General features: G+C 43.4%; 1 protein-coding gene across 3 annotated transcripts in view; it reads right to left on the reverse strand.

The window, feature by feature from the left end:
• Window positions 1-27,851, reverse strand: part of ATP11B (ATPase phospholipid transporting 11B (putative)) — a 2,792,721-nt gene that overhangs the window by 1,589,543 nt on the left and 1,175,327 nt on the right. For all 3 annotated transcript variants that reach the window (XM_044070307.1, XM_044070308.1, XM_044070309.1), the window contains exon 14: window positions 12,084-12,259. In XM_044070307.1, coding sequence (XP_043926242.1) covers window positions 12,084-12,259 — 176 coding nt within the window. The remainder of the gene's footprint in view (window positions 1-12,083; window positions 12,260-27,851) is intronic.

The following is a 27,851-nucleotide window of genomic DNA, read 5'->3' on the forward strand; positions in this document are numbered from 1 at the left end:
AAGATCTATTTGATGTATTCCCCACAAATGAATCGATTCCTAGATGACCCCGAGATTCAGTTTCCACTCCTGAATGTCTGCCCTGGTCCTGCTTGGCTTCTCTGCCACACAATTTCACTCTGACTGTATGTAAGATGAGTGATACTGCACAGAAAAACTATACCCCAGGCTACCACGGTTAGTCTGGACAGAGGGTAAGGTGAGGTGCTGTCTGTAAACAATTGAAGAGGTCCCAGGAATCACAAATGGTTGAGAGAATTGAGAGCATTTAAGAGATAATACCTATTTTATGTTTATGTGCTTTGATGCATCTTTTTTGTCCAAAGACCCTGCACTTTTACTGCCATAGACACTGCTCACCAAGCAAAGTGTGAGGTATCTGTTGCGACTGTGCTTGAGGTGTGCTTGAGCAGAAAGGGAGAATGGGAGATCTGGATTTTGAGAATTTTGGTGTCTCCACCACAAAATCTCCCTTTTCACAAAACTCAAAAATGAAATCTGAAGCATCAGGTGGTGTTGATGCTGAAACCATAGAGATTTCCGGTACCAGTGACTTTTTTTCATGTGAAGTCTTGCTAGAGGTATCATGAGTACCAGAGATGCCACGAGATCCATAATCCTTAGGAATTCCTTTGCTGAGATGCTATCTTGAGTGGAAAATTTCAGGAACAGATCCAAGTATAGCTCTGTTTTTTTTCCTGTGGAAGAAAAGCTCTTTGAACTGAGATATCCAGGAGACATGTCAGGAAAACAAACCTGTGAGAAGGAATCAGTTCTCTTGGAATCCCAGTACACAAATGAGAGATTCCTGACACTTTGAAAATGACTCAGCAAAGAAAAGCAAGTAATCTACATACAGAAACATGCAAATACCTTGTATTCTGCAGGAGGCTATCATAGGAGCCAGACATCTTCTGAATTCCCATGGAGAAGCAGATTGACCAAATGGTAATGCAGAGAACTGATAATGCAACTCAGATTCAGAACACCTTAAGAAATGACCGAAATCTGGATCTACAGGAATTTGATGATGTGCATTTTTTAAATCTGAGGTCAATGGAAAACTCATATGGGGAATAAGGAATAACAAGTTGTGAAGAGAGAGGATTTTGAACTTGCGTATTATCATAAACAGATTCAGAAAGGAAAAATCCAGAAATGGTCTCCATGAATTTTCTTTTTTTAGCACCAGGAATATCCTGAAATAAAACATTTCTCATAAATGAGGAAGATAGACAGTTTCTATCACCCCCTGGCCAACCATGTTCTGAATGACAGGAGGGAAGAGGAAGGTCTGGCCTGGTGGAAAGGGAGTAATCCACTGAAAATGATGGAGAGACTCACACTGCCATGTGCAACCTTGATAAACTACTCTCTCAACACATCTGTCTAAAACAGTCTGTTGCCAGAGAGAAAAATGGAGCTTCGGATTTCTGGAAAGATTAAAGGATTGCTAGGATGGAACGGGGATGGAAATCCTTCATACAGTCATTCAGACTCATTAGTCTCTCCCTTTGTTCTAGGAAGTTCCTGCTTTCTTTTTGGAACTTCCCTATCACTGTTCTTTTAAACGTTTGCTTAAAGCTGCTAGCTGGGACTACTTATTTTGCTTTTTAAAGGATGTTATAGATGGAGCACTGAATCCCTTGGCAAACCTAGAGAAGGAGGAGAATCAGAGAAAGCTCTTGAATCAGCTTTTCTCCACTGCAGCAAAAGTCCAAAATCTAGTTCTCTATTCAACAGTGAATTCAAAACTCATTTCTGACATCCTCAGTGAGGTTTTAAGAATCCTCATAAAAGTTAGACTGGTAGTAGCCCTGCAGAAGGCATCAGCAGAATCATATGCACAGTACAAACAGTGGAAAGTTGCTTGAGACACAAAAGAAATCAAGTTACACATAGCACATTTCTCCTCATAAGAAGAAGCAGATGCCTCGGATTTTCACAAGTAAGCAAAAACTTCAACATATGAACTTGACAGTCGACCATTCTAAAATCAAGTGCTGCAGAAGAATAGATTTTGCTCACATTCAAAAGTCTTCATCATTGTCAGAAAGAGGGATTAGCACTAACTAGATGTTTAGCAGCAACTGGACTCACCAAAGCAATAGTTGCTGGGTGTGATCTCAGACGAGTGTATAAAAACTTAAAGACTGGGACACTTTACATACTCTATCTGTTTTTTTGGAGGATAGCAAGCTGGTTGTCATGGAAATTGTAGGCTGTGAGAAAAACATTCTCTAAAGCAGACAGGAAATTCCCATTGTAACAAAAAAATAACATTTCCTGAGAGACAGAGAGGGAGACTGAGAAAAAAGAAGTTATGTACTCACCATAACGTTCCATCTGAATTGTTGCTTTTCAGTTGCCTTCAAACTGTGGGACATGGAACCTGGACGGATCTGACTTGGCCGCAATTTCCAGCATCGGATCAGAGCTCCAAGCTCCTCCCCTACCCATAGTGCCCCTCTCCTCCTCACGTCAGATTGAGTTTCCTGCCAACCACGGCATCCCAAGCTGAATCGAAGCCTTACCCCTTGGCAAAAATACCCACAGAGCATATAGGAAAGCACAAGCTATGTCAAAGTAAGAGCTATGTCTCTTCCGGCCAGTCCATCACACAGCCCACGTAAGGTAGGGGGAAGGAGGGAGGGACAGATGAAGACAAATGAAAAGCAACAACTCAGATGGAATGCTATGGTGAGTACATAACTTCTTTATCTGACGTTCTTGTTTTCATTTGCTCTTCCACCTGTGGGACAGAGTCTCCAGCTACCAAACTCCTGGGAGGCCCTCATGAAAGGATATTCCGAAGCATGGCAGAGCTGAAGGATGTCCTACTTCTGGATAAAAGATCCAACTTGTAGTGGGAGATGAAAGTATGTGAAGATACCCAATTAACCGGAGAGCAAATGTCATCCAAGGAAACTCTGGACCAAAAGGCAGCCGAAGTAGCCATAGACCTAGTAGAGTGTGCCTTGACTTGACCTGGTGGAAGTAATCCTTTGGCTGAATATGCCAGAACTATGAACTGAGAGATCTAACGAGCAATGGTGGCCTTTGATACCAGTTTCCCTAAAAAGGTCTTAGAGTAGGAAACAGAGATGATCAGAATTATGAAAGGACTTTGTTCTGTTTAAGTAAAAATGTAATTGCCTATAAACTTCCAACAGGTGCAATTTATACTCTCCCTTATTCTGAAAATTCTGAAAGAAAATAGAAAGATTGACTACCTGGTTAATGTTAGATTACGAAGTCACTTTTGGGAGGAAGGAAGGATTAGTGCGCAAGGACATCCTGTCTCTATGGAAGATTATATAAGGAAACAACCAATAAGGCTTAGAGTTCCGACACTCTTTTGGCTGAAGTAATAGCAATCAGGAATGCTGTCTTCCAAGACAAGAACTGCAGAGTCACTGAAGCTGCAGGTTCAAAGGGGAAAGAAACTGAGGCTTAAAGGACCAGAGTAAGATCCCAAGGTGGCGCTGGGTCCTTGATTGGAGGCCTAAGCAGAAAGGTACCTTTCAAAATGGCTTTACAAAACTTACAGGAAGCCAGGGAAGCCGCATTATCTCCTATATGGAAGTCAGACATAGCTGCCAGCTGAACTTTAACCGTAGAAAAGCTGGCACCGTGTTGAAAAATATCTGCCAGAAACTCTAAGATAGCAGAAAGTGAGTCAGTAAAAAGATCCAAGTCTAAATCAAATAATGTTTCCACTTGCTAGAATAAACTTTCCTACTGGAAGATTTATGAGCCGCTACCAATATCTTCTTAACCGGAGAAGATAGCTCGGGAGTCCTAACTATCATGGGGACTGGAGCAGCCAAGCAATAAGCTTCAGACTGGCCAGACCTGGAACTGGATACAACATGCAGGGAGGACACATTACATGAGACCACAGAAAAGGAAGCCATACCTGGTGAGGCCAGAATGGGGCACAATGAGGATGACTGAGCTCCCCAGCAGCTGAGCTTTCTGAAGGAATTTTGGAATCAGGGGAAGTGGAGGATAAGCATAGAGAAGACCGGAGGGCCTAGGGCCTCCCTCAGTGGGGGTTCAGAGTGAATAACTCACTGTACATCGCAAAGAGATCGCAGCAATGCTGACCCCACTTTAGAAAGATCTGTTCCGCTATTGAAAGATTCAGAGACCACTTGTAAGGCATCAGAATAGATCTGCTGAGCCTGTCCACTAGAAAGTTGGACCTCCCTGGAATGTGCACTGTCACCAGAAACTGGCTGGTGGAGATATCCCATTCCCACAATCTCATGGCTTCGCAACAAATGGGATAAGACCTGGTTTCCCCCCATTTGTTGATGGATCAGACTACTGACATGTTGTCTGTCTGGACAGCAATCGTCCCTTGGGGAAGATGGGCATGGAGAGCTTGCAATACCAGTAGCACTGTCCTCATCTCCAGGATGCTGATATGCAGTATGGTCTCCAGGGAAGACCATGTGCCTTGGACTGTCCTTCCCATACAATGCCCGCCCCCACCCTAGTAGGGAGATGTCTGTGGTCACAGGGACCAGAAGGATAAAGGGACGACCACAAAGATGATCCAGGGAATGCAGCCACCAGAGAAGCGAATCCCTACGGAATTGAGACATGCGAACTGGATGGGACAGGGGTAGATCTAGTAAGGACCACTGAACCGCTAGAGTCCATTGAAGAACCCTCATATGCAGACGAGCTGTGGGGATGAGGATTATCGTAGCTGCCATAGACCCCAACGCCCGAAGAACATATTCTGCAGGGGGGGATATTGGGTCTGAACAATGTACAGCACATGATGTTTGAGGAATTGAAGCCTGCCCGGGGTCAAAAAAACTTTGCTCTGAATGGTGTCTTACTGCACTCCAATAAAGTCCAAAGTTAGTACCAGATCCAAAAGGGACTTGTTGAGATTTATGGTTATGCCCAACTGATGGGCGGTTTGTAGGAAGAGATCCCTGGCTTGGTAGAGGCAATGCCTGGTGGGGATGGAGAGGAGCCAATTGTCTGGGTAGGGGAAGATCTGGAACCCCTGCAGCCACAGGTGAGCCAACATCACTTTGGTGAACACCCTGGGGGCAGTGGTGAGACCAAAGGGTAGCTCTCTGGACTGGTAGTGGTTGGCCTCCAGCCAAAAGCGGAGGAACCTCCAAGAGCACCTGCTCACTTTGATGTGACAGTACGCATCCTGAAGGTCCTCTGAGCACATCCAGTCTTTCTTCTGCAGAAAGGGCAGACTAGATTGGAAAATGACCATCTGAAATTTTGCCTTGGCAACTGACAGGTTTAGGGTTGACAGATCCAGAATGGGCCTCTAGTCCCTAGTCTTCTTTGGCACTAAAAAGAACCTGGAATAGATGCCTAATCCAGACTGGTCTGGGGGGACGGGCTGGATGACTTGTTTTTTGAACAGCTTGGAAATTTCCAGTGCTGCTTCCTCCCTATGCACAGGTGGAACATCTGGGAGGTGTTTGGGCAGAAGTGGGTCTTTGGATGAATGGAACTGAACAGCCTCTGGATATGATTTGCAACACCCAACAATCATCTGTAATTGACTCCCAGGCTGCTGGGTGTAGCGAAAGGTGTCCCCCGACTGCCTCCAAAGACGAGCAGTCGTGCAGCCATTCAGGCTGCTGTGCAGGTCTATCCAGGAAAGAATCCCTAGATCCCTGGTTTCTCAGACCCCCTCTACCATGAGGGAGGCACTTGTCATATCCCTCTCTGCATCTGGGGGAGGGTGAATCCTGAGCGTCATGGGAATAGCCCTGAGACTTCCGGAACCACATCTTCTTCGCTCCCACCCCTGCTGATTCTGGAAAAAGGATCATTGAGGGGTTGAGAAGTGGATCCTAGACCAATGTGTCTCTTACAGTCTTTCCAAAAAGAGTGGAACCATCATATGGGGTGTTAGTAAAGGACGTCTTGAAGGACTCCGAGAATCCACAAAGCCAGAGCCAGGCATGACACCTGATGGCAATGCCTGTACCAGCCACTCTAACGGTGCCCTCAGTAGCATGGGACAGGAGCTGCATACAGATATTGGAAACTGAAGTGATGGTGGCCATCCGGGAAGAGAACACCTTCTGCTCCTCTGCCAACATGGACCCTAGAGCAGACTCAGCGACCTCCTTGACTAGGTCTTGCTGAAGTCTGATCACATGTGCCATATATAGCTCACAGCATGTACAGTAAATGTGGCTGAAGTATAGACCCAGTTTCCAAAATGGTCCATGGCCCAGGACTCTCAGTCTGGCGGATGGACCATAGAGCTCTCCTGAGTGAACTCTCTCTTGGTGGCTGCCATCACCACCATGGCATCAATAGGGAACCCCCTTCTACCAGTGCTGTTTGTCTGTGGGCACACTTAACACTATCATGGTATTTGGGAATGGGTTCCACCATGCCAGAGATGTTCTAGATCCTCAACTGTATCCACGGGAGGGGACACCCAGGAGGTAGAGGGTCCTGTGCCAAATGCCGACAAACACCAACTCATCCGGTTTGGGTTTTTGGACAGACCACCCCCACGCTGGCGAAGGAGTTCCATGATGTCTCCAAAGAAGACATCTTCTGGGGGTGACCAAGGGGAACCCTCCCCTTCCTCCAAATCGGTCTTCTGTGAGGGACTCTGGCGGGGAGTCCAAGTGCCTCCTTTTAAAAGTATGGATGGGGAGGCAACAGGTTGTCCCTGAGGGGACAGGATGGCGGAATCCAGATCAGAAAAAGAGGGAGCCAGGATGGACTCAGAGGATGATAGCATCAAGGGTCTTGATGGAGCTGAGAGGACCCTATCCACCACATTGAAAGCAGAAGGAGAATGGATCCCAGAAGTTGTGGCCGAGGTCGGATCCACAGTTCTCTGCAACAACAGGGGAGCTGAGGCCGAGCCTACTGGCGCCGAAATTCCAAGTGGCAGAGTTGACTCCGAAACCCCCAGAGCAGACACCACCTCTCTGGATCTGGTGCTGAGGCTACAGCTCCAAGCTAATCGGAGCCGAGCCACTCAGGTACCACTGGCACCGACCCCTCAATGCCGAAAAGCCTCGGACCCAAGAACTCCAAAATGGGGGTCAGATCGGAGAAGGTCTAATGGAGATAAAGGCAGATTTCATGCCCCTAACCCTGGAGAGGGAGGGAGCATGTAAGACTCCCATCTGAATCTGGGTCTGGATGAATTTTTGCATCATCCTGTCCACCTCAGCTTCGGTGAGGCTGCGGGTGGACTGAGAAGAAGAAGCCACCAAAACTGGCCTCGAGTGGCACCGGGGAGAAGCCAATAACTGGGATCGGCCCAGAGAAACCTCTGGCTCCAGGGAAAAGCAAGGTGATCGGAGCCGAGGAGTGCCCAGACTGGTGGCCAGGTGAGAATTGGCCGGAGGCTCGGCTGAGGGACCACTTCCTGGGCCTGTCCTGGTTCATATGTTTGTGCTTCTCCCCATGCTTGGACCTCACATTGGGGGGTTGAGTTCCAGATGCTGGGGTGGAGGAAGTGGGATCTGTAGTCTAGGTTGAAGCAGGGGCCACCAAGGTAGGAGGAGGAAGGAGGCCCCTAAGGATAAATTTGCTCCTCCTGTTGATCAATGCATGGGGGTTGAACCCCAACGCAGATCGAGCAGGAGGTCTTTAAATGTAGTACACCCAAGTACACCACTCACAGAGTGTGGCCATTAGAAGGGGGAAGCTTCTGTCTACACCCTGTGCATTTCCTAAACCCTGGCTTGGGGGTGTCCAGCCATGGTATGGGAACAACACACACACACACATACTATCAAAGATAGGGAGAAAGTAAGAAAGAAACAGGAAAGAAAGAGCCTTTCGGTAGGGGTACTAAAGAAAGAAAAGACAGAGAAAGAGGAAGAAACATACACATTTTTTCTTTAAAGATTTACTTATCAGGAACTGGAGCAACAGACCACGATGCTACCTTAGACACACAGCAAATGAGATCTGAGGGGAGGAGGGAGACAAGGGCATTATGGGTAGGGGAGGAGCTTGGATCTGGTGCTGGAAAATGGATCCATGTCCCACAGGTTGAAGAGCAAATGAAAACAACAGCTTCAGATCACTTTTTTTCCCACTGAAACAATAGACTCATTCTCAAAATAGCTTCAGTGAAAGAATCCTTCAAAAGTACTGGTCAAAGGCATACTCTCCTCAGAATCTGAATCAGAATTCTCTGGATACAACACATAATCTGTGCCTTCAGAATCATTTTGACGTTCAAACTCTTGAATCTCTTCAGAAACTGAAGAATACATTTTTCTTTTAAACAGTCATACAGGAAGGGTCAAATGCCTGCCCTAAATCCATACCTAAGCCCAATAAATTACTCCGTTCCAGGTAACTGAGACAAGAGAAGACAAGGGTGTAAGTTTTTGTTTCTTTTTGACAGGAATTTCTGCAGAAACAGACCTACTTTTATGCAAAAAACTCCTCAGGGATGGGCACAGCTTTCTGGCAAAGCAAAGTGGCATTCTCTGCCCCTTCTCCCAAAACCGACAAAGTGCCTTTTCCTTGTCTGACCAGGGCACTCCAACTGCTGCAGAGGACTTATTTAACCCGCACTCCATGGAGGCTGTAGTAATTACACCAGCAGGACCTAGGGAAAAAGATGACTGGATCGCTGAACCAGCTTTGGCCACAGCAGAATTACTCATCTGCAGCCAAGGCACTTTAACAGCCTGTTACAGTGGTAAAGGCCGTTTAACAATTTTTTTCTTTCTGTGGCTGGAAGAAGGGAGAACAGAGGAACCAGTAGCTTGTTCCACTATTAAGCCAAAAAATGTGTCAGATTCTCAGAGAATCCTGGCAGCAGTAGTCAGTTAAAAAAAGACAAGTTGTATATTAAAAAAACAAAAAAAAAGTAAAAACACTTTAAACACTTACCCTGAACCCAAAAGTAAAACACAACTTTGACCAGAGAAAAATAGTTTAAAATTAGTTTAAACAACTTTAAAAAGTAAAATTTTAAAAGTAAATGCAAAAGTCATATGATAGTCATTAAAAACACTAGTAGCTAAAATAATTATGATTTACAGAAAAGGAAATTTTTCTGTTGTATAAAGTGGAAGTTATTTAAAGTGGAAGTTATTTTTCCCCCCAAAGGGAACTTGTCTGCCCAACAATGGAACAGTGACAGCCGACCATCAAACCTCAGAAACCTGCACAACACCACTCTCTTTTGTGTCAGAAAAGCTCTGAAGGGCTTGGAGACCAAACCTGATTTTTAGTCTGCTGAGCTAAACTGACTAATGGTTTGGGCACTGGTAGGTGAAAGCTTTGGCAGCTTGTTAGCTGTTGCCTACTTAATAGGATATAACCCTTAAAGCCTATGCTACTGGTGCTGAAAAACATAAGCTTTTATTTATCCAGCTTCTGGCTCCTGCATATTTCCTACAGAGAACAGTTAAATTATGTCAGGCAGGACAAACCTCAAGCTGACATGTAGATACCAAACAAAATAAACAAAGCAGGTGCGAATCCTTTGGGGCCACTCTTAATAACAAGCAAAATTAATGAATAAAGGAGCAGACTGTTTCTAAAAGGCAGAACAAACTGACTGCAGAATATCAAACACTAATATGACAAAAAGCAGTGAAATAAAAATGCATGAGAAGAAGCAACTACAGAGGAGTGCAATTTCATCATGTGATGAGGAAGTATAAAGAATATGGTTCTACCTCCCATTTTTGTGCAAACACTTGATATTTGTTTCAAGTTACAGAAAAGGACTTTAGTAGGCAAACTAGGCAGACTTTATATGATGTGCAGCTCTTTTATATAGAATAGATTTTTCTAGTGATTAGGCAATCAAGGCCTCCTTAACCTCAGGCAAACTCAACAACTTCAGGTATAAGATACATTTTCTGAGCAAGCAAAAAAAAAATTAATTCACTGCACAGATGAAGAAAGGTGGTTGTTCACAGCCATGTATCCTTAACCGAAGGTAGCAAAACAGTAAGTTGGTTGAGGAATTTCTACAGTTAACTTCACTTTGCAACATTCAGGTTATGGAAATTACCTACACAGAGTAATGTTATTACATTAATTAAGCGATAGAAGAGCAATACTGCCAAAACTAAAAAAAGCATGCTTCAGCTGAACATGAATTCAGTGTTGCCTTGGGCAAAGTTAATTACAATTCCTCAAGATGGTGTGTGCTAGTAAACAAATACAAAAAAATGATACTTGCGTATTATCGCAACCAGATTTTCGCGGTTGAGGTAATACGTTTGTTGGCCCAAAAACGGATTATGGGACTAAAAGTAAGACAGAATTTAATGTTTTCTTTGGGTACAATGTACTTTGTCCCAAATTAGTAGCATAAATTAATGCAGAAATGTGAAACTTGCTTTGCGTACATCAAAATTGGTTGCACTGCAGTCTTAGTGCAGAAGTGAATTGAGGACGCATGGGAAATGCTCGTTCGTTTTTACTGTGTGATGGATTACTACGAAATTGGATACTAAACTTTTTCCTGAGAAGAAGAAATCTGGAGCAACACATTTTTTTGGTAAATAACTAGTTTTATTTGACATACTGTAGGAAATAATTGAAGTTAAAGGTAATAGCAATCTAAACAATCAAACAGAGATGAAGTTCTTGACTATGGAGGCTAAAGTTACAAAGAGCATTCTTGTAGTATTTGACAGAAACTGATTTTTTTGTGGGGGATAGCAGTTATTGTTGCAATGTTTTGTGGATGTTTTGCATAGTATTCATGTGGATGTCTTCCAGATGTTTTTGAACAACATATCTGTAAATATTTTATTGCTGATTAAGGAAGCATACTTGTAGATGGTTCACTTGCTGGGTTACACTTTTTGTATGGAGAGAAATTGTCTGCTATTGCTGTCAAGACTGCATCAAATAAGTCCTTCTTTAGTGCAAGCTGTGTTTCATGCCAGATATATTCAATTAGGTAGGAGTCCAAATGGTGTCTTGCAGTGCCTCTCTGTTTTTTGTTTCTCCACTTAACAGATCCCCACATTCTCTCTGTGTGTTGTGTATGCACTCCTGTGTTTGTATCTACAAAGTTGTAGCTATGGTTTACGTTTTCATGACTGAAACCAGCTTCTTCTAGTTGTTGAGTTTGATATGCCCGCCATGAATCTGAATAAATAGTAGTGCCCTGTTTAATGTATTCTTTGATTTTATTAAATAATGTTATGCTGTTCTATCAGGAACTTTTACAAGAAAAGTCTCTCTTGTCTCCCTACATATCCCTCCAAATACCCACTGTTGAGGGAGAATACGGCTAGCATTACTTTTACGTCTAGTAAAAAGAGTCTCATCCATTTCCGCAATACACCCTGGCCCTCTGATTTCTTTCTTGTCCTTTTTCTCCATTTCTAAGACACAGACATCACGTAAGTAGTTACTCCAGTCTATGACTGTCTTGTCAGCCATGTCCAGTTCTTCCTGACAGAAACTTATAGATGTCATCTGCTTTGCCCAACAATAAATGAAGCGGACAGCGGTGGTAAAATTAATTTTACTTCCTTCAAAGGAATTACTCACTGATACTCCTACGTGTTGGTAACATTTTTCTGTATTGCATTTCCAAAAAATCTGCTTCCCATAGTATAATGTCATTGAATGTCCGGAACAGCATTCTTTACTTGTTGATACAATGCCATATTGCTGGAAAAGTGCTGTTGACTCCTTTTCTGTCTTAGGTAGATCCCACAAACGCATTGTATTTATAAAGGTTGTTTTTTGGGGTTAGTTCACTACCATTGAATATCTACATAGATCGTCTTTAGTAATATGAAGTATAACTTTGACAACATTTACAGGCTCGCGACTGAGGATATGGAATGTGTATCGGCTGTGTAAAATGTATTTACAGTGACAAGATGTTGGAAAACAGCATAGCTTGAAAGAAGCTCTCATTCCTTTAAATTTACAATGTTTTTGCTACCTAAACAATGTTTTTAGATGAAGTTGACATTGTCAGTGTGATTTTGCATACATTTCTTTTTACATTTCCGCACTGGGAAGCAAGCGCTATTATCGCGAAAATCTGGTTGTGATAATACGCAAGTACCCAAAAAATATACAGACTATGAAAAATTTTCTCTTACCTTCTAGAAGCCTCTACTAAAGCCTTCTCATCTGGGGAAGCAGCATAGTATTCCATCTGGTATGATACTCCATTAGCATGATAGGAACCATTTCCATAGCCATCTATCTGATCATTACTGATCTGTACTGTATGGCAAAGCGATACTGCCTTCAGAAACAACTCTTCTTCAGGAGTCTATAAAACAAATACATTAAAAAAACATTTTATAAACTGCTTTCTGTTAATAGTTGAGATAGCTACTTTTAAAAAGTCCATAATTCAGGTAAATTTTAATCTGTAATCAAACTGTAATCCAGACAGCAGTCGCAGTGGCCAAAGTGTCCAAACAATAAATAGTGAGTGCAGTCTCCTGTTCAATGGGACACCCACTATGTAGAAAGTGATCATAAAAGACAGCTATGTAAACACTTCAAATACCAAGGACATGCTAATACTGGAGCTAATGGCCTGCTGCAAACAGTAACCTAAAAGGTGATGAGGGACTGCAACTGCTGAGTCTGTGGATGGTCAACCTGCTTACATCTCTTACAAGGTTCTGCACTTGCAACTGTTTAAGTACAATGTGGATTTTACACTTGTGGAATAAGCAGCAACCTTTTAAGTATGTTGTGGATTTTAAACTTGTGGAATAAGCACCTCTAACTCTTGGAATAAACAACTATTATTTTTAAAAAAGCAACTCTTCAAGTAAGTTGTGGACTTTGAATTTTTGAATCAACTACTATTTATCCCTGCTCATGGTTCCAGTTACTTTTTTGTTTTGCTAGTCTTCCCTTATTAGTAACAGACTTGTCACTGCACTAATACTGTTGTTTTACTTTTACATCTCTTACAAGGTGTGAGGTTAAAACTGGCCACCACAAACAGTCTTCCAAGACAGAAATTTTAGATTGCAAGTATGTGCAGGTTTGAAGGGTGGAAGGACCAAGGCTTGCAGTACTAACGTTAAGTCCCACGATGGAGTAGGATCTTTAATAGGGGGGGTCTCAACTGAAGTGTTCCTCATAGAAAGGCCTTACAAAGTTTATGGGAAGCAGGGGAAGAGCCATTGAGACCAACATAGAAAATGGGAATCACTGCTAATCTGACCTTTACTGTGGAAGAACTGGCCCCTTGACTTAAAAGCAACAACAAGAATTCTACCTACAACAGTGTGAAATGGAGCAGAAAAAGGGTTTCACATAATTTTGAAGTGCCCATTGTACAAATGTTTTCCATTTGCTAGCATAAACTTTCCTTGTAGATGGTTTGCGTGAAGATAATAGAAGCTGATGGACAGGGAAAGAGAGCATATGCTGTCTGGCTATTACAGGAAATAGAGAAACCAAGCAGTCAGCTTGAGATTTGGATGGTCTGGATGAGTCATGTCTGTCGGGTGAGACAGCAGGTCTGGAGTTGGATCCAGAATCCAGGGTTGATGGATCAAATGAGCCCAAAGGAAGGGGGACCAAATCTGTCAGGGTCGAAAGGGTGGAATGAGAATGACCTTGCTCTTCAACCTGGCAGCTCTCTGAAGGAAATTTGGTATTAGAGGGATCAGGGGATAACCCAGGGAGCAAATGTTGTGAACAGCATCCCTCTGTGACCCCCCCCCCATTCCCATTGGGGAATTAGGGCAAAGTAGCTGCTGCACTTATTGTTTAGGGGCGATGCAAGGCTGGCCCCACATGTGGAAAATCATTTCTATTACTTTCTGGTTGAAGGACCATTCCTGAGGTAACAGAATGCTCAGTTTATCTGCTAGCTCATTGGACTTTCCTGGAATCATTTATATTACTTTCTGGTTGAAGGACCATTCCTGAGGTAACAGAATGCTCAGTTTATCTGCTAGCTCACTGGACTTTCCTGGAATGTGCATTGTTGAGAGAAAGTGGTAGGAAGAGATTGCCCATTGCCACACCCTTAGTGCTTCTTCACATAGGGGGTATGATGTGGTTCCTCCTTGTTTGTTGATGTAGAAAACCACTGCCATATTGTCTGTCTGTACTGCAGTTGTGCCAAATGGGAGGAGAGCATCCTGAAAGGCTTGCAATGCTAAAAGCACTGCTTTCAAGTCCAGAATGTTTATATGCAAATGTGCCTCTTTGGGGGACCACATGCCTTGGACTGTCTTTCCCAGGTAATGCCGCCCCCCCCCCCCCAAGCTGGGAAGCATCCGTTGTCACTGTGGCCGTGGGTTGAGAAGGGACAAACAACCTTGTAGCAGTTTTTCTGATTGGTTGAACCACATCAAATCTTTCTTGCACGAGTTGGTGATTCATATTCGAGCGGATAAGGGTAACTGAAATATCGACCACTGAGATGCCAGCATCCACTGAAGAATCCTCATGTGGAATTTTGCAGGCAGAACAAGGGTTACTGCTTCCACCACTGAACCTAGTGCCTACACGATTAGGCGAGCTGGGACTGTGGTACTGCAGAGTATCTTGTTGACCTGCAGTCTTAAAGTTCAAACTCTGAAGGGAGACACCTGTTGATCTTGTGTTGAGTAGTGCTCCTATGAACTCTGAGTTGGATGAAGATGTGATTTTTTGAAATTTATGGTTATGCCTAACCGTGCACAAGTGTGGATTACTTCTTCTGCTAGTCATTTAAGTAAGGAAGCACCTGGAATCTGTGCAGTCTCAAGTGAGCTGCTACCACTGCTATGCATTTGGTGAACACCCTGCGGGCTGTGGTGAGACCAAAGGGAAGTTCTCTGAACTGGTAATGACTGGATTCCAAAGGGAAGCACAAGAATTTCCAGGATCATCTGTTCATTTTTATATAATAGTATGCATCCTGGTGATCTACTGAGCACATCCAGTCATCCTTTTCCAAAAACAAAAGAATGAAATGAACCTTGATCATCAGGAACTTTGTCTTCTGAACAAAGTTGTTCAGATTGCTGAGATTCAGAACTGGCCTCCAGTCCCCTGTTTTCATTGGCACTAAAAATTTTATTTTTTATTTATTTTATTTTACATTTGTTGACCGGGAGAGTCCAACTGGATACAGATCCATTTTCAGTGGAGGCCTGGAGAGAAAAGCTCCAAAGCAAAACAAACAAACAAATCAAACAAAAATCCTTACATTTTGGGCAAGGATTTCAAGTTAATGGTTATAATCAATACATAAACTTACAGAAAGGTTCCAAAAATACAAACAAATTACAAGCAAGACTTATTAAGAGCAACACCTATAATCGTCTCATAGTTATGTAGTATTGTGTTAAATAAGGAGTTGTAGCTATTAAGTAAGAATGACATAACTGTATTTGTGCATGGAATGGACAGCTTTATTTCTGATATTTATATTCTATTGTGTATTTTTGTTGGGATGTAGATTAATACTATGCAGGAGTATGCTATGGAACCTACTGTATAGTATTGTGCTTTGTTGGTAACAGGAACTATCCTGGGGAGAAGCATGGGCATAGCCTGTTATCTATGTAGTGGGTTTTCAGGAGATGTTTACATTGACTGGTAGATACAGTGGAGGTTATCTGGCTTGGTAGTGAGTTCCAAGTTCTAGCAATGGTGTAGGCAAATAGAGATTTCCCGTCGTCGTCGTTATGTTTGATGACCTTTATGAGGTTCTGGCTACTGGATCTTAAAGGTCTTGTGGGAATGTGGGCCTGAAGTATCCCCTGGAGGGCAGGGGTGATTACAGGAATATAACAGAGTTTATGAGCTGTTGAAAGTTGGCTGAGTAGCAGTAGATGAGGGAGCTCGAGCCATTTGAGTTGCTTCACGGCAAGACAATGGTGGGATCTGTATGAGGCTTCTGCTGCAAATTTATCAATCTTGTTGTAACAAGATTCCATTTTCTTTAGGTCTGTTTGGCATAGGTTAGTTAGGACAGGGGAGGCGTAGAGAAGGATGGGCAGGAGATGAGTCCTCGCTATGTTTGCTTTGGTTTGTTTGGTCAGATATTGCTTATTCCTATAGAGGAGTCCTAGTTTTTTATTTACTTTTATGATAGTTTGGGCTATGTGGGTATCAAATGTTAGATTATTGTCTATTTCGACACCTAATAGCTTTGTGTGAGAAGTGGGGGTGATTTGGATGTTGTCCTTTGACTTGATGGTGAAATCATTGTTTAGTGGAGAGGATCGACCAGGACTAAAAATCAATAGATTGTTTTTTTTGGGATTAAGAATCAGTTTAATGTTAGTGAGCCAGTTTTCAGCTAGAGTAAAACTGTTCTGGGTCAAGGTTTGTAGCTCTTTTAGGTTGGGGGCAGCACAAAAGTACAGTTGTGTACACTTACCATAAATGTAGATGTTCGAGTGTATTCACTGTTGCAGTCATTACATTTGGGTAATCTGCTGGCAGGTTGCCCTCAGTCGGCCTGAATTCCAAAGTCTTGGGTCCTGCATCGGTTGCTGTCTTCTCTTCCATGACGTCAGGTCGTCAGGGGTATAAAACATGCAGCCGACACCATTTTCTTTAGTTTTTTTTGCCCCCGATGTCAGGTGCCCCCAAAAAGGTAGCAAGATATATATATATATATATATATATATATATATATATATATATATATATATATACATATACACACATGCATCAGTATAAACTTTAAAACTTTACCTTCATCTACAAGCAAATACACCACATAGGTTGTAGAAGATAGAGAGAGAAAGATAAACTGTAGAATGACAGCAGGATGGCGGGAGGGTAACCTGGACTGCAACAGTGAATACACTCAAACATCTACATTTATGGTAAGTGTACACAACTGTACTATGTTCTTCGTGTTTCACTGTTGCAGTCATTACATTTGGGTAGAATCCCAGAGCTATGGTTGGGAGGCTGGCGCTAAACAGCATTAGGTGCGGCTATAAGGCCCTGCAGCGGCAAAGCCTGCCCTGGACTTAGAGTAGAGAGGCAAATGGTAATGCTTTGTAAAGGTGTGAACAGAACTCCAAGTAGCAGCCTCTAGAATGTCTTTGGTTGGTACTCCTCTGAGAAAGGCTGCTGAAGTAGCTGCAGCTCTGGTGGAATGAGACCTAATGCCCTTGGGCACAGGTTTACCATGGTGTAAGTAGCAGAAACGGATGCAATGGCTTATCTGCTTTGAAATAGCCTTTCCTTCTGATCCCGCAGCATATGACACTAGTAATTGCTCAGTATTTCTTAGAGCTTTAGTCCTGCTCAAGTAGAATCTTAGCTGTCTGTGTACGTCCAAGGAATGCAGAATTCTCTCCCTTTTGCACTGCGGATTTGGATAAAAGGTAGGCAGATGAATTGTTTGGTTAACAGCCACACTGGAAACCACCTTAGGCATAAAAGTAGGATTTGTCCTCAGAGACACCCTGTCTGGGTAAAATATGATAAAAGGCTCTACAGCCATGAGGGCTTGCAGCTCTGAAACTCTTCTTGCTGAAGTAATTGCTAGTAGCAGAGCTGTCTTCCATGATAAGAACTTTATATCAGCAGTAGCAGCTGGTTCAAATGGAGGCAGGGTGAGCTTTTCCAACACATAATTAAGGTCCCATGCAGGTAATGGTGATGATCTAGGCGGCCTTAAATTTTTGGCTTCTCTATGATACTGCTTTAGTAAAGGATGAGAAAAGATTGGTGGCTCTGTTTTGTAATGAGCCGAAATGGCAGAGGCATGGATTTTGATTGATGAGAAAGATAGGCCTATGTTAAGCATCTCAGTTAAGTATTATAATATCTGAGGAATATGTGGTTCTGCTATATCAGTTCCTTGTGCTTGATTCCAAGCACAGAATCTCTTCCATTTCTCAGCGTAAGATTTTCTAGTACTAGGCCTTCTGGCTTCCAAAATGACATCCATCACAGCTTTACTGAGAGGTGTCGTTTGTATGATTAAATAATTAGCCATGCTGCCAGGTTCAGAGTCTGTAGTTGATTGTGCAGGATCTGATTGTTTTGCTGGGACAGTAGTTGTGGTCTTTGAGGCAAGGTCCAAGCTGGGTATTGAGACAAGTTCCTTAGGATTGGGTACCAGTATTGGCGGGGCCAGTCCTGGGCAATTAATATCATCTTTGGCTTCTCTTGTCTGACTTTTAGAAGTAAAATCAATCAAAAGTAATCACAAACAACTGAATAAAGTAAAAAGCGATTCCAGACTGCAAGTAGGATAAACCTCTTTTAAGTTTATTTTAAATCCACCAACACAAGAAGTACCTTGGGTAGAAGAGGCAGAGGAGGAAAGGCATAAACTGATAGATTTTTCCAACTGAAGGATAGTGCGTCCACTTTCCATGCTTGTCTGTGGTAAGTCCTTGTGCAGAATATCTTTTCAGTTGATAATTTTGAGGAGAGGCAAATAGATCTATGTCTGGGCTCCCCCATTTCTCTGTTATCATGCTGAACACTTGTTTATTTAGTTTCCGCTCGTGAGGATCCATAAGGTTTCTGCTTAAATCGTCTGCCAGAGTGTTTTGTTTTCCTGGCAGGAATTGAGCTTGAAGATGCATTTGGTAGGTCAAAGCTGTGTCTCACAGTGCCATGGCTAATCTGCAAAGGGGGTATGAGTGTGTGCCCCTTGCTTGTTTATATACCACATGACTGTGGTGTTGTCTGTCTTTATCAGTAGTTGTCCTGGATGAAGTAAGTCCTTGAAGGCTGTTAGGGCATTTTCAACAGCTAGCATCTCTTTCTGGTTGATATTTAGATGCATTTGTTTTGGTGCCCATATGCCCTGAATGCATCTTCCTACCATGTGGGCCCCCCAGGCATAATCTGATGTGTCTGTTGTTAAGGTTTGGCTGGCAGGGGGTAGAGTGAAGGGCCGTCCCATGTTTTGGTGACAGGCCTTTGCCCACCATAGAAACTCCTGTTGCAGGCAGGGAATGAGAGGAATCATTGTTTCCAGACTGTGTGAATGTTGACTCCATAAACTTTTTAGATACCATTGACGTTTCATCATATGCAGTCTTGCATATGGAATTAGTAGGATGCAGGAAGCCATGAAGCCCAGAGCCTGCAGAATTTGTCTTGCAGAAGACTGGATTTTTGTTGCCATCAGTTTGAAGTAAGTAGTCAGTTGCCTTTGTTTGTCTGGCATGAGGTAAGCCATCTGGGCAGTTGTATTCAAGCTTGCACTCAGGAATGTTAGCTTTTGAGAGGGTACCAGTTGTGATTTCTTTTCATTTATTGTGTACCCTAGGTATGTTAGAAGCTTTTTCGCAAACGCCAGGTGTCGAAGAAGAGTGTCCTTGTTCTCTGCTTGAATGCGACAGTAGTCCAAGTAAGGATATATTTATATACTTCTTTGTCTGCAAAATGCAATTACTGGTGCCAGGCACTTTGTAAAGACCCTGAGCGCAGTAGATAAGCCAAAGGGCAGTGCAGAGAATTGGTAATGCATTAAGCCAGCCTTGAATCTGAGGTATCTTCTGCACGACTGTCTTATTGGGACATGCAGCTATGCCTCTATTAGGTCTAAAGTCACCAGCCAAGCATTCTTACCCAGCATGGGCAGAAGCTGCTGCAAAGTCAAAATTTTGAATTATGGAATGTCCAGGTATGTGTTCAAAATCGATAAATCCAGTATTGGCCGCCAGGCCTTGTCCTGAGTACCAAGAACAGTCTTGAGTAAAAACCTTGTCCTTTTTCCTGTTCTGGTACTGTCTGAATGGCCCCCATATCCATGAGGGATGCAACCGGTTACTGTGCCTCTGCCCATTGATTTTTTTTGGCAAATCTGGCCAACCACTTCCCATTGGCAGAGTGTGGAAATGGAATCTGTATCCCTGTGATATGATGTTTAATACCCACTTGTCCTGGGTAATTAATTGCCAATTTTGAGCAAAAAGTGATAATTTTCCCCCTATGGGTGCTGCCAAAAGATAAATGCTTGGTGTAGGCAGAGGGAAGTCATTGCGATTGCTTTCTGTATGTTTGCGCTTTACCTCCTCCAGATTTGGAGGTGGATGCGCCCCATTGCTTTGACCTGTACGAGTCTTGCGCCTGGTATCTGGAACCCTTAGGGCATCTGGATTTGCCCCTTTGAGCTCTGACACAGGAAAGGACCAATTTTTTGTAGGCCAGTGTCTACTGAATCTTGGTGGCTGCACTTGTAAGAAGTCCTTAACAGTTTGCATAGACTTAGCATTGTCTTCCATTTTCTTTAAAGCCTCTTTTGCCTTAACACCAAACAGGGAATCATGCTGTAAAGGTGCATCTAGCAATTTAGCTTTAACATGATCAGGCAAATTTTGTTCCTTTAACCAAGCATGCCTCCTAATCACAGATCCAGTAACTGCGGCCCTGCAGGAGGCCTCTAAAGAATCAAAACCACATTGCAAAGTACGCTTTCCCACTTGTTCAGCTGCATGCAATAATTCCTGCAATTCTTTATTTTCTGCACATTCTGAAATCATCATTTTCTGTTTCAGCACTCCCATAACATGTTGTTGGTACTTAAGCATATGAAATTGACAGTTTAAGGCCCTGATTGCCAAGGTTGCAGATGTATAAACCTTTTTACCCCATCTGTCCAGTGCCCTTGAATCTCTGTCAGAGGGGGTAGGATTTTTTGTTGTTGAGGCCTTAACTCCCTTTGGACCCTGCAAAATAGTTTCAGGATCAGCAGCAGGGTTTCTAAATAAAAATTTATGTGAGTCAGGGACCCTGTAATATCTGTCAGGCTTTCTGGGAGCTGGAGGTAAGGAGTCAGGGGTCAAGCTTGACTCCAAAAACACATCATCCACAATGTCTAAAACAGGGGGAATGGCTAAAGGCTTGTGCTGAGTGAGAAGAAGAAAATCCCTGAGCCTCTTTTTTGATTCTGAGAAGTCTTGACTCTCCCAGTGAAAATGCTCCCTCAAAGTATGCAAGGTTTCTCCAAATGAATAATCCTCAGGAGGAGATGCAGATGGAATAGCCTCCTCAGCATCAGAGTCCTCATAGGGAGGTATAGATAATTCCTGATCAGAAGAGGAATCAGAAGAAATAAAAACCTGATCAGAAGATTCATAATCAGTGGCTTGCCTAGGCCTCTTATCTGGAGGAGGATGGGTGCCCCTGATCAAGGTAATAAGGTCTTCAGCCATTTTGATCATCTGTTTTTTTAGGCATACAGGCCTGTGCACTTGGCTCATGCATCCGTTTTTTTAGTTTTAGAAGTTGCTTTTTTTTTTTACAGCTGTCGGTTTGATATAAAAATGTTGAGGTATGAATACACCACCCTCAGAAGCCGGTGCCAGCTCAGTGGCCCCTGACCCATCCGAGGGAGATACATCCGTCGGTCCAATACCTTGAGTATCTTGTGGCATGCCGGACTCCACATGGGTGTCTGTAGAGGCCTGCGACTCGAAGGTAGCGGGCATCAGGGGCTGCGAAAGTGCCTCACTGAGTACCGGCGACTGGCTTAGGAGAAGCTTCATCTGTTTTGGATCTCGATTGCCTTTCTCTGTCCTTTTCTTTGCGTTTTTTATGTACTCCGGTAGTCAGATTGCTATCCGACAACATTTCTGGATAGTTAAATCTGTTTCCAGAATACTTGATGGAAAAACATACCGACGCTTAATAATGCATTGGTTAAATCTAGCACAAAACCGACAGCCAGGCACGTTGTGATCAGGGCCTAGGCAAGGAATACAGTATAAATGGAAATCGTTATGAGGCATATGCTTCCTACAAGTAATACAATTATTAACTTTTTCTGACATCGGTAAAAAGCGAGAAAAAAGTTTCCCCAATGGGGTACTTAGCTTTAGTGAAGACTTTGGTTCTGAAACTGAAACTCGAATATTTCAGTAGTCGGCCGACCGGCACTTGCGAAATACTTCTGCTTCGGGCACCACGCGGCAAGAAAGACTGAAGAAAATGGCGTTGGCTGCATGTTTTATACCCCTGACGACCTGACGTCATGGAAGAGAAAACAGCAACCGATGCAGGATCCAAGACTTTGGAATTCAGGCCAACTGAGGGCAACCTGCCAGCAGATTACCCAAATGTAATGACTGCAACAGTGAAACATGAAGAACATCAAGGGTTGTGTTGTCTGCATATTGTACAACAGTGGCACTGACTGAGGAAGAGGAGATGTGATTGGTAAATAGTGAAAAGAGCACTGGGTCTAGGATAGACCCTTGTGGCACTCCTATGCATACTGGGAGTAGGGGGGACAATTGGCCTTGCCAGAGGACAGCTTGTTGCCATTCTGATAAGTAGCTTGTGAACCAATCTATGGAGGAGGTGCATATGTTTAGGTATGAGTTTTGAGATGAAGGCTGTGGTTAACCAGTCAAATGCTTTTGACAGGTCTAAGAATATGGAAGATACTAATAGTCCCTTATTTCTATCGTTGTTGACTGTATTGGAGAAAGATAATAGTGCTGTAGTGGTGCTATGGGGGGGGGTGTCCAAAGCAGTGCTGAGTTCTGGAAAGTAAATTATTTTGAAGGAGATACTAGAGTATTTGGGAGTGCACAACTCTTTCTAATATTTTGGATAGAGGTGATAGGATTGCTATAGGTCGATAGTTGGTGAGTTCTAAAGAGTTACCTCCTTTGTGTAGAGGAATAATGTGAGGTGTTTTCCACAGTGTGGGAACCTTACTTTCTGCAACTGATCTATTTATGAGTATGGACACTGGGTAAGCTATTGCCTGGGCTGCTATTTGTAGGAAATCTGCTGACAGTTTATCAGCTGCTAGTGTGGTGGGTTTAAGTTTGTTTGGAAGTCGAGAAATTACTTTGGTGGGTAGTGATTGCAGGGAAAAGTTAGAGGTGTTATTTAGTCTTGTATTTGGGGGTGGAGGGGGATTACTGTTGTGGGGCTATCAGTGCTATTTTGAGCCTTAGCAAGGGTTTGAACTGTTTCTGTAAAGAATTTGTTGAACTGAGTGGGAATGTTGCTGTGGTCATTTGGTAGTACTGGGGTTGAGGTGGGGGCTTTCCTGGGTGCATTATACTGTTTAAAGTGGCCCAGAAGTTTTTTGGGTTATGGGCATGTTTTTCTTGCATGGTTTTATAATAGTTAATTTTATCCTGTCTAACCTGCCTCGTTGCTTTGTTGTGGAGTTCAAGGTAAATTTGCTTTGTATTAGCCATTTTGTTTTTTTGAAGATGGATCCAGGCTTTGTCCCTTTCTTTCATGGTAGTTTTAGTATCTTTGGTTAGCCATATGGCATAGTTTATTTTTAGTCTTATGGTACGGGTGGGAGCATGAAGGTTTAGGATATCTAAGAATGTGGAGTTGAAGTACTGTATGGCTTTGTCTAGAGGTAGTAGTTTTAGGGGGTTCCAACTGGTACATTTTAGTGCATTAATGAAGTTGGTGGGTACAAAGTTCTTTTTACTGCAGATGACTCTAAGGATAGGTTGGCTGATGCTATGTGGTCTAGACCTAATTAAGTAGGTTGGTAGATGGTCACTTATACTATTGGGTAGACATCCAGATTGTTGTGCTAGGGGTGGGTTGGATAGCAGAATCCAATTGAAGATGAATTCACGTTTGGAAGCTTTGTCGGTTCTGGCTGGGGTGGATATTACTTGGGTGAATCCATGTAGGTTGATGTGGGCAGTTGGGTTTTGGCTGGAGCAGGTTGTCCAGTCAATGTTAAAGTCTCCTAGTAGTATGGATGTTCTTCGTCTTCCATTGCTGCAGTCCTTACTATTGGGTATAGTCCGCATCCAGTCGGCCCGAATACCAGAGTATACGGTCAGGGCGCATTAGACTGACGCCAGTACGCCAGGGTACTACGCGCATGACCGCGCCATATCCTCAGTCTTTTGCCGCGTGATCCGGTGCAGAAGCAGTTTTGCGAGTGCAGGTTGGCGTTCTGGAATATTTCCCGAACCGGAGTTTCAGACCGAATCAGAGTTGGCTAAGTACCCGTTGGGAACATTTTGGTTTTTTCTTGCCTCAGTATTTAACCGGATGTCAGAAAAAGTGAATAACTGTATTTCTTGTGGGAAACAAATACCTCATAGGGATTACCATACATTATGTATACCTTGTTTAGGGCCTGAGCACGACGTTGTTGGTTGCCGCTCTTGTGCTAAGTTTAACAAACGCACTATTAAGAGGAGGTTAGACTGTGCCAGATTAGTGTTTGGGAAGCGAAATGCCGCCGGATGCTCCGGCGCTTCAGCCAAGAAGCGCAAGGACAAAACAGCGAAGCCTAGGGTTGATGAACCGGCAGTCCCAGACGACGGTTCTTTAGATGGCTCAGTGGAGCCAGAGGTTTTGCCAGGAGTTTCTATAGAGTCTCAGGCAGAAACTTTACTGTTACAGGATGTACCCTCTCAGGAGGCAGGCCAGGCTGAGGGGGCTTCTCAGGTAACTATTCTTCCCTCTCTTCCCAAAGTAGTTAGAGCCTCTCCTTCTGTTGCCAAAACTTCTTTTAGAGGTAGGCCAACTTCAGCTTCAGTAGGGCTTCTCCTAGCCTTTCGGGTTCTGTACCTAAGAAACATATGCTTAAAATGGCAGAAGATTTGATTACTATGATTAGAGGTTCCATGGGCCCTCCTGATAAGAGGCCTAGAGTGGAACCAGAGTTTGACAGTTTTGAACAGGGTTCAGGGCTTCTGAATCTTCTGGAAGATTTGCAGGAGTATCCTCATTATTCTGATTCTGATGTGGATGATGCCACTCCTTGGCTTCTCCTCCTGAGGATTTTTCATTTTCAGAGACTCTGCATTCCATGAGGGAGCACTTTAAATGGGAAGGCCAGGATTACTCTGATTCCAGGAAGAGGCTTAGGAATTCTTGTTTTACCCCAGCATAGGCCCTTAGCTATACCTCCTGTGTTGAATGTGGTGGAAGATGTTTTGCAGAGGCTTCCTGAACCCTGATTCTTTGCCTCCTGCTCCTGTTAAACCTGATAGGTACTATAGGGTGCCAGCTCATAAGTATTTGTTTAAGAGTCCTAGGGCGGACCCAGAAACTGTTTCTCAGGGGCCTAAAGGTGTTAAGGCCTCTGTGGTTAAAAATCCTGTTCCCACTGACAAAGAGGCAAGGGCGTTAGATAGGTGGGGTAAGAAAGTGTATACTTCCACTCTAGCCATGAGAGCGTTGAATTGTCAGTTTCACATGCTGAAATATCAAAATTATCTCCTTTCACAATTGAAATCTAAGGTGGATGCTTTGGCGGAAGGTATTGATTGTAAAGACTTGCTGGATTTAGTTTATGTGTCTGAACAAGTGGGCAAGCATTCTTTGCAATGTGGTTTTGATGCTGTGCAGGCCTCCTCGAGGGTGGCTGCCACTAGTTCTGTTCTTCGCAGGCATGCCTGGTTGAGGGATCAAAATTTGGCTGAGCATGTTAAGACAAGGATTTTGGATGCTCCTTTACAGTCTGATGTGTTGTTTGGTTCACCTGTGGAAGCAGTTTTAAAGAAAATGGAGGACAAAGCTAAGTCTATGCAAACTGTTAAAGATTTTTGCAGGTACAGCCACCAAGTTTAGTAGAAATTGGCCTGCTAAGGGGTGGACATATCCTGCTTATGATTCCCAGTCTAGGGGTAGGTCTAGACGTGGTAGGGGCAGGGCTCAAGGTTCTTTTAGGCCTAGAACAGGGAGTTCACCTGCTCAGACTTCTGGTGAGGGCAGGGTCAGTCCTTTCAACAGACCCAATGACCTGCCTTTTCAGCTGCCAGTAGATTCTCGTCTGGCAGCTCCTTTGGAAGGACAACTGTCTCTTTTCAAAGGAAATTGGGATTTAATTACTCAAGACAGATGGGTGTTGGACATCATTCTACCAGTCCCTGTGTCAAAAGGGGCCTAGGATTTTATTCTCGCATGTTCCTAGTACCAGAGAAGGGGAACACGTGGAGACTGCTTTTGGATTTATCTCTCCTCAACACTTATCTGGACATTCCCAAGTTCAAGATGTTGACGCTACAACAGCTTTTACCCTGGGCAAAGATCACTGGATGGTAACTTTAGATCTCAAGGAAGCTTACCTTCATGTGCATATCAGGCTAAGTTACAGGAAGTATCTGCGGTTTCAAGCTGGAGATTCTCATTATCAGTTCTCTGCATTGCCCTTTGGCTTATCTACTGCCAGAGTATTCACAAAGGTTCTGGCTCCAGTGATAGCTTACTTCAGGCTACAAGGACTTCAAATCTATCCTTATTTAGACGACTGCCTGATTCTGGCTCAAGAAAAGGAAGACCTTCTACAGCATCTGGAATATCTTACAGCAGTGCTAAGATGCCTAGGGTATTCTGTGAACGAAATAAAGTCCAGTCTAGTACCCTCTCAAGACATGTGCTTTCTGGGTGTGAGACTGAATACAGCAGCCCAGATGGCCTTTTTAACCCCGGACAAACAAAAGAGTCTGTCACTTTACTTCCATCAACTATCTCATCAGTCCGTGCTGACTGCAGAGACAGTCCTTCAAGCATTAGGGTTCATGGCATCTTGTATTCTGGTGCTTCCCAATGCCAAACTGCATATGAGGAAGTTACAATGGTATCTCAAAAATGTATGGACACAGCACTGCCAGGATTTAGACACTGTCATTCAAATAATACCTTGCCTTCAAAGAGTCTTTTTGTGGTGGGCTCAGGAATGTCACCTAAACAAGGGACTCTCTGTGACCCGCCAGAGGCGAGTCAGATTTTACCGACAGATGCCTCAGACATTGCTTGGGGAGCTCATCTAAATGTAAAGTGGATACAAGACAAGTGGCCTGCCAGACTACAGCATCTACATATCAACATAAAGGAGATGTTAGCAGTCCAGTTCGCATTGCTGGCTTTCAAGGAGTTACTTCTTCCAGGGCAGGTGTTGATTCTAACAGACAACACAACTGTCATGTGGTACTTCAACAAACAAGGTGGAACACATTCTTATCCTCTATGCTGGCATGCAATGTTTTTATTGGAGACTGCACGCTTGCACCTAACTCTTCAGGCAAGGTTTCTGCCAGGAGCACAGAACTCCTTAGCAGATGTGTTAAGCAGACAAATCATGGATCCCCACAAGTGGAAACTGGATCTTCATGTATTTCAGAAATTGACAGTGTCATGGGGAACTCCAGACATAGATCTGTTCGCTTCTCCACTAAACCACCAGCTGCCACAGTTTTGCACAAAGGGGTTTCATCACACAGCTTGGAAAGTGGATGCTCTGTCTTTCAGTTGGACAAACCTTCATCTGTATGCCTTTCCACCTCTGCCTCTTCTTCCAAAGGTACTGTTAAAGGTCAGACAGGACAGGCCAAGGGTGATTTTGATAGCTCCAGATTGGCCTCGGCAACACTGGTACCCTCTACTACGGAGTCTGGTAAAGACGCCTCCATGGCCTTAACCTTTGATTCCACATCTGTTATCCCAGCAGGACGGTCTTCTGCTCAATGTCAAACTTCCTCTGACAGCCTGGCATATTCTGTGTTGAAACACAGCAGGTCTCAACTTCCTCAACAAGTTTTAAATGTGATTATGGAAGCTAGAAGACCTAGTACAAGGAAAGTGTACGCAGCAAAATGGAAGAGATTTTTATTTTGGAGTAAAGCAAAGAATTTGGAGATTTCTGAGCCTAATTTGAGTATGGCTCTTCAATATCTTACTGAGTTACTGGACAAGGGTCTGTCCTTCTCTTCCATCAAGATTCATGCTGCAGCAATCTCAGCTCACTATGACTGTGACCCACCATTGTTTTCACATCCTTTGTTCAAGCAGTTTCTTAGAGGGGCTAAGAATATAAGACCCCGAGCTCCTACTCCTGCTTGGGATCTCAATTTTGTGTTGGAAAACTTACTCTACAACCTTTTGAGCCTGCGGCTACTGCTGAATTGAAATATTTGTCATGGAAGACTGCTTTTTGTTGGCTATTACTTCTGCAAGAAGGGTGT

The sequence above is a fragment of the Protopterus annectens genome, chromosome 4.part1 (assembly GCF_019279795.1).
Source record: "Protopterus annectens isolate FY-2018-M chromosome 4.part1, PAN1.0, whole genome shotgun sequence".
Lineage (NCBI taxonomy): Eukaryota > Metazoa > Chordata > Ceratodontiformes > Protopteridae > Protopterus > Protopterus annectens.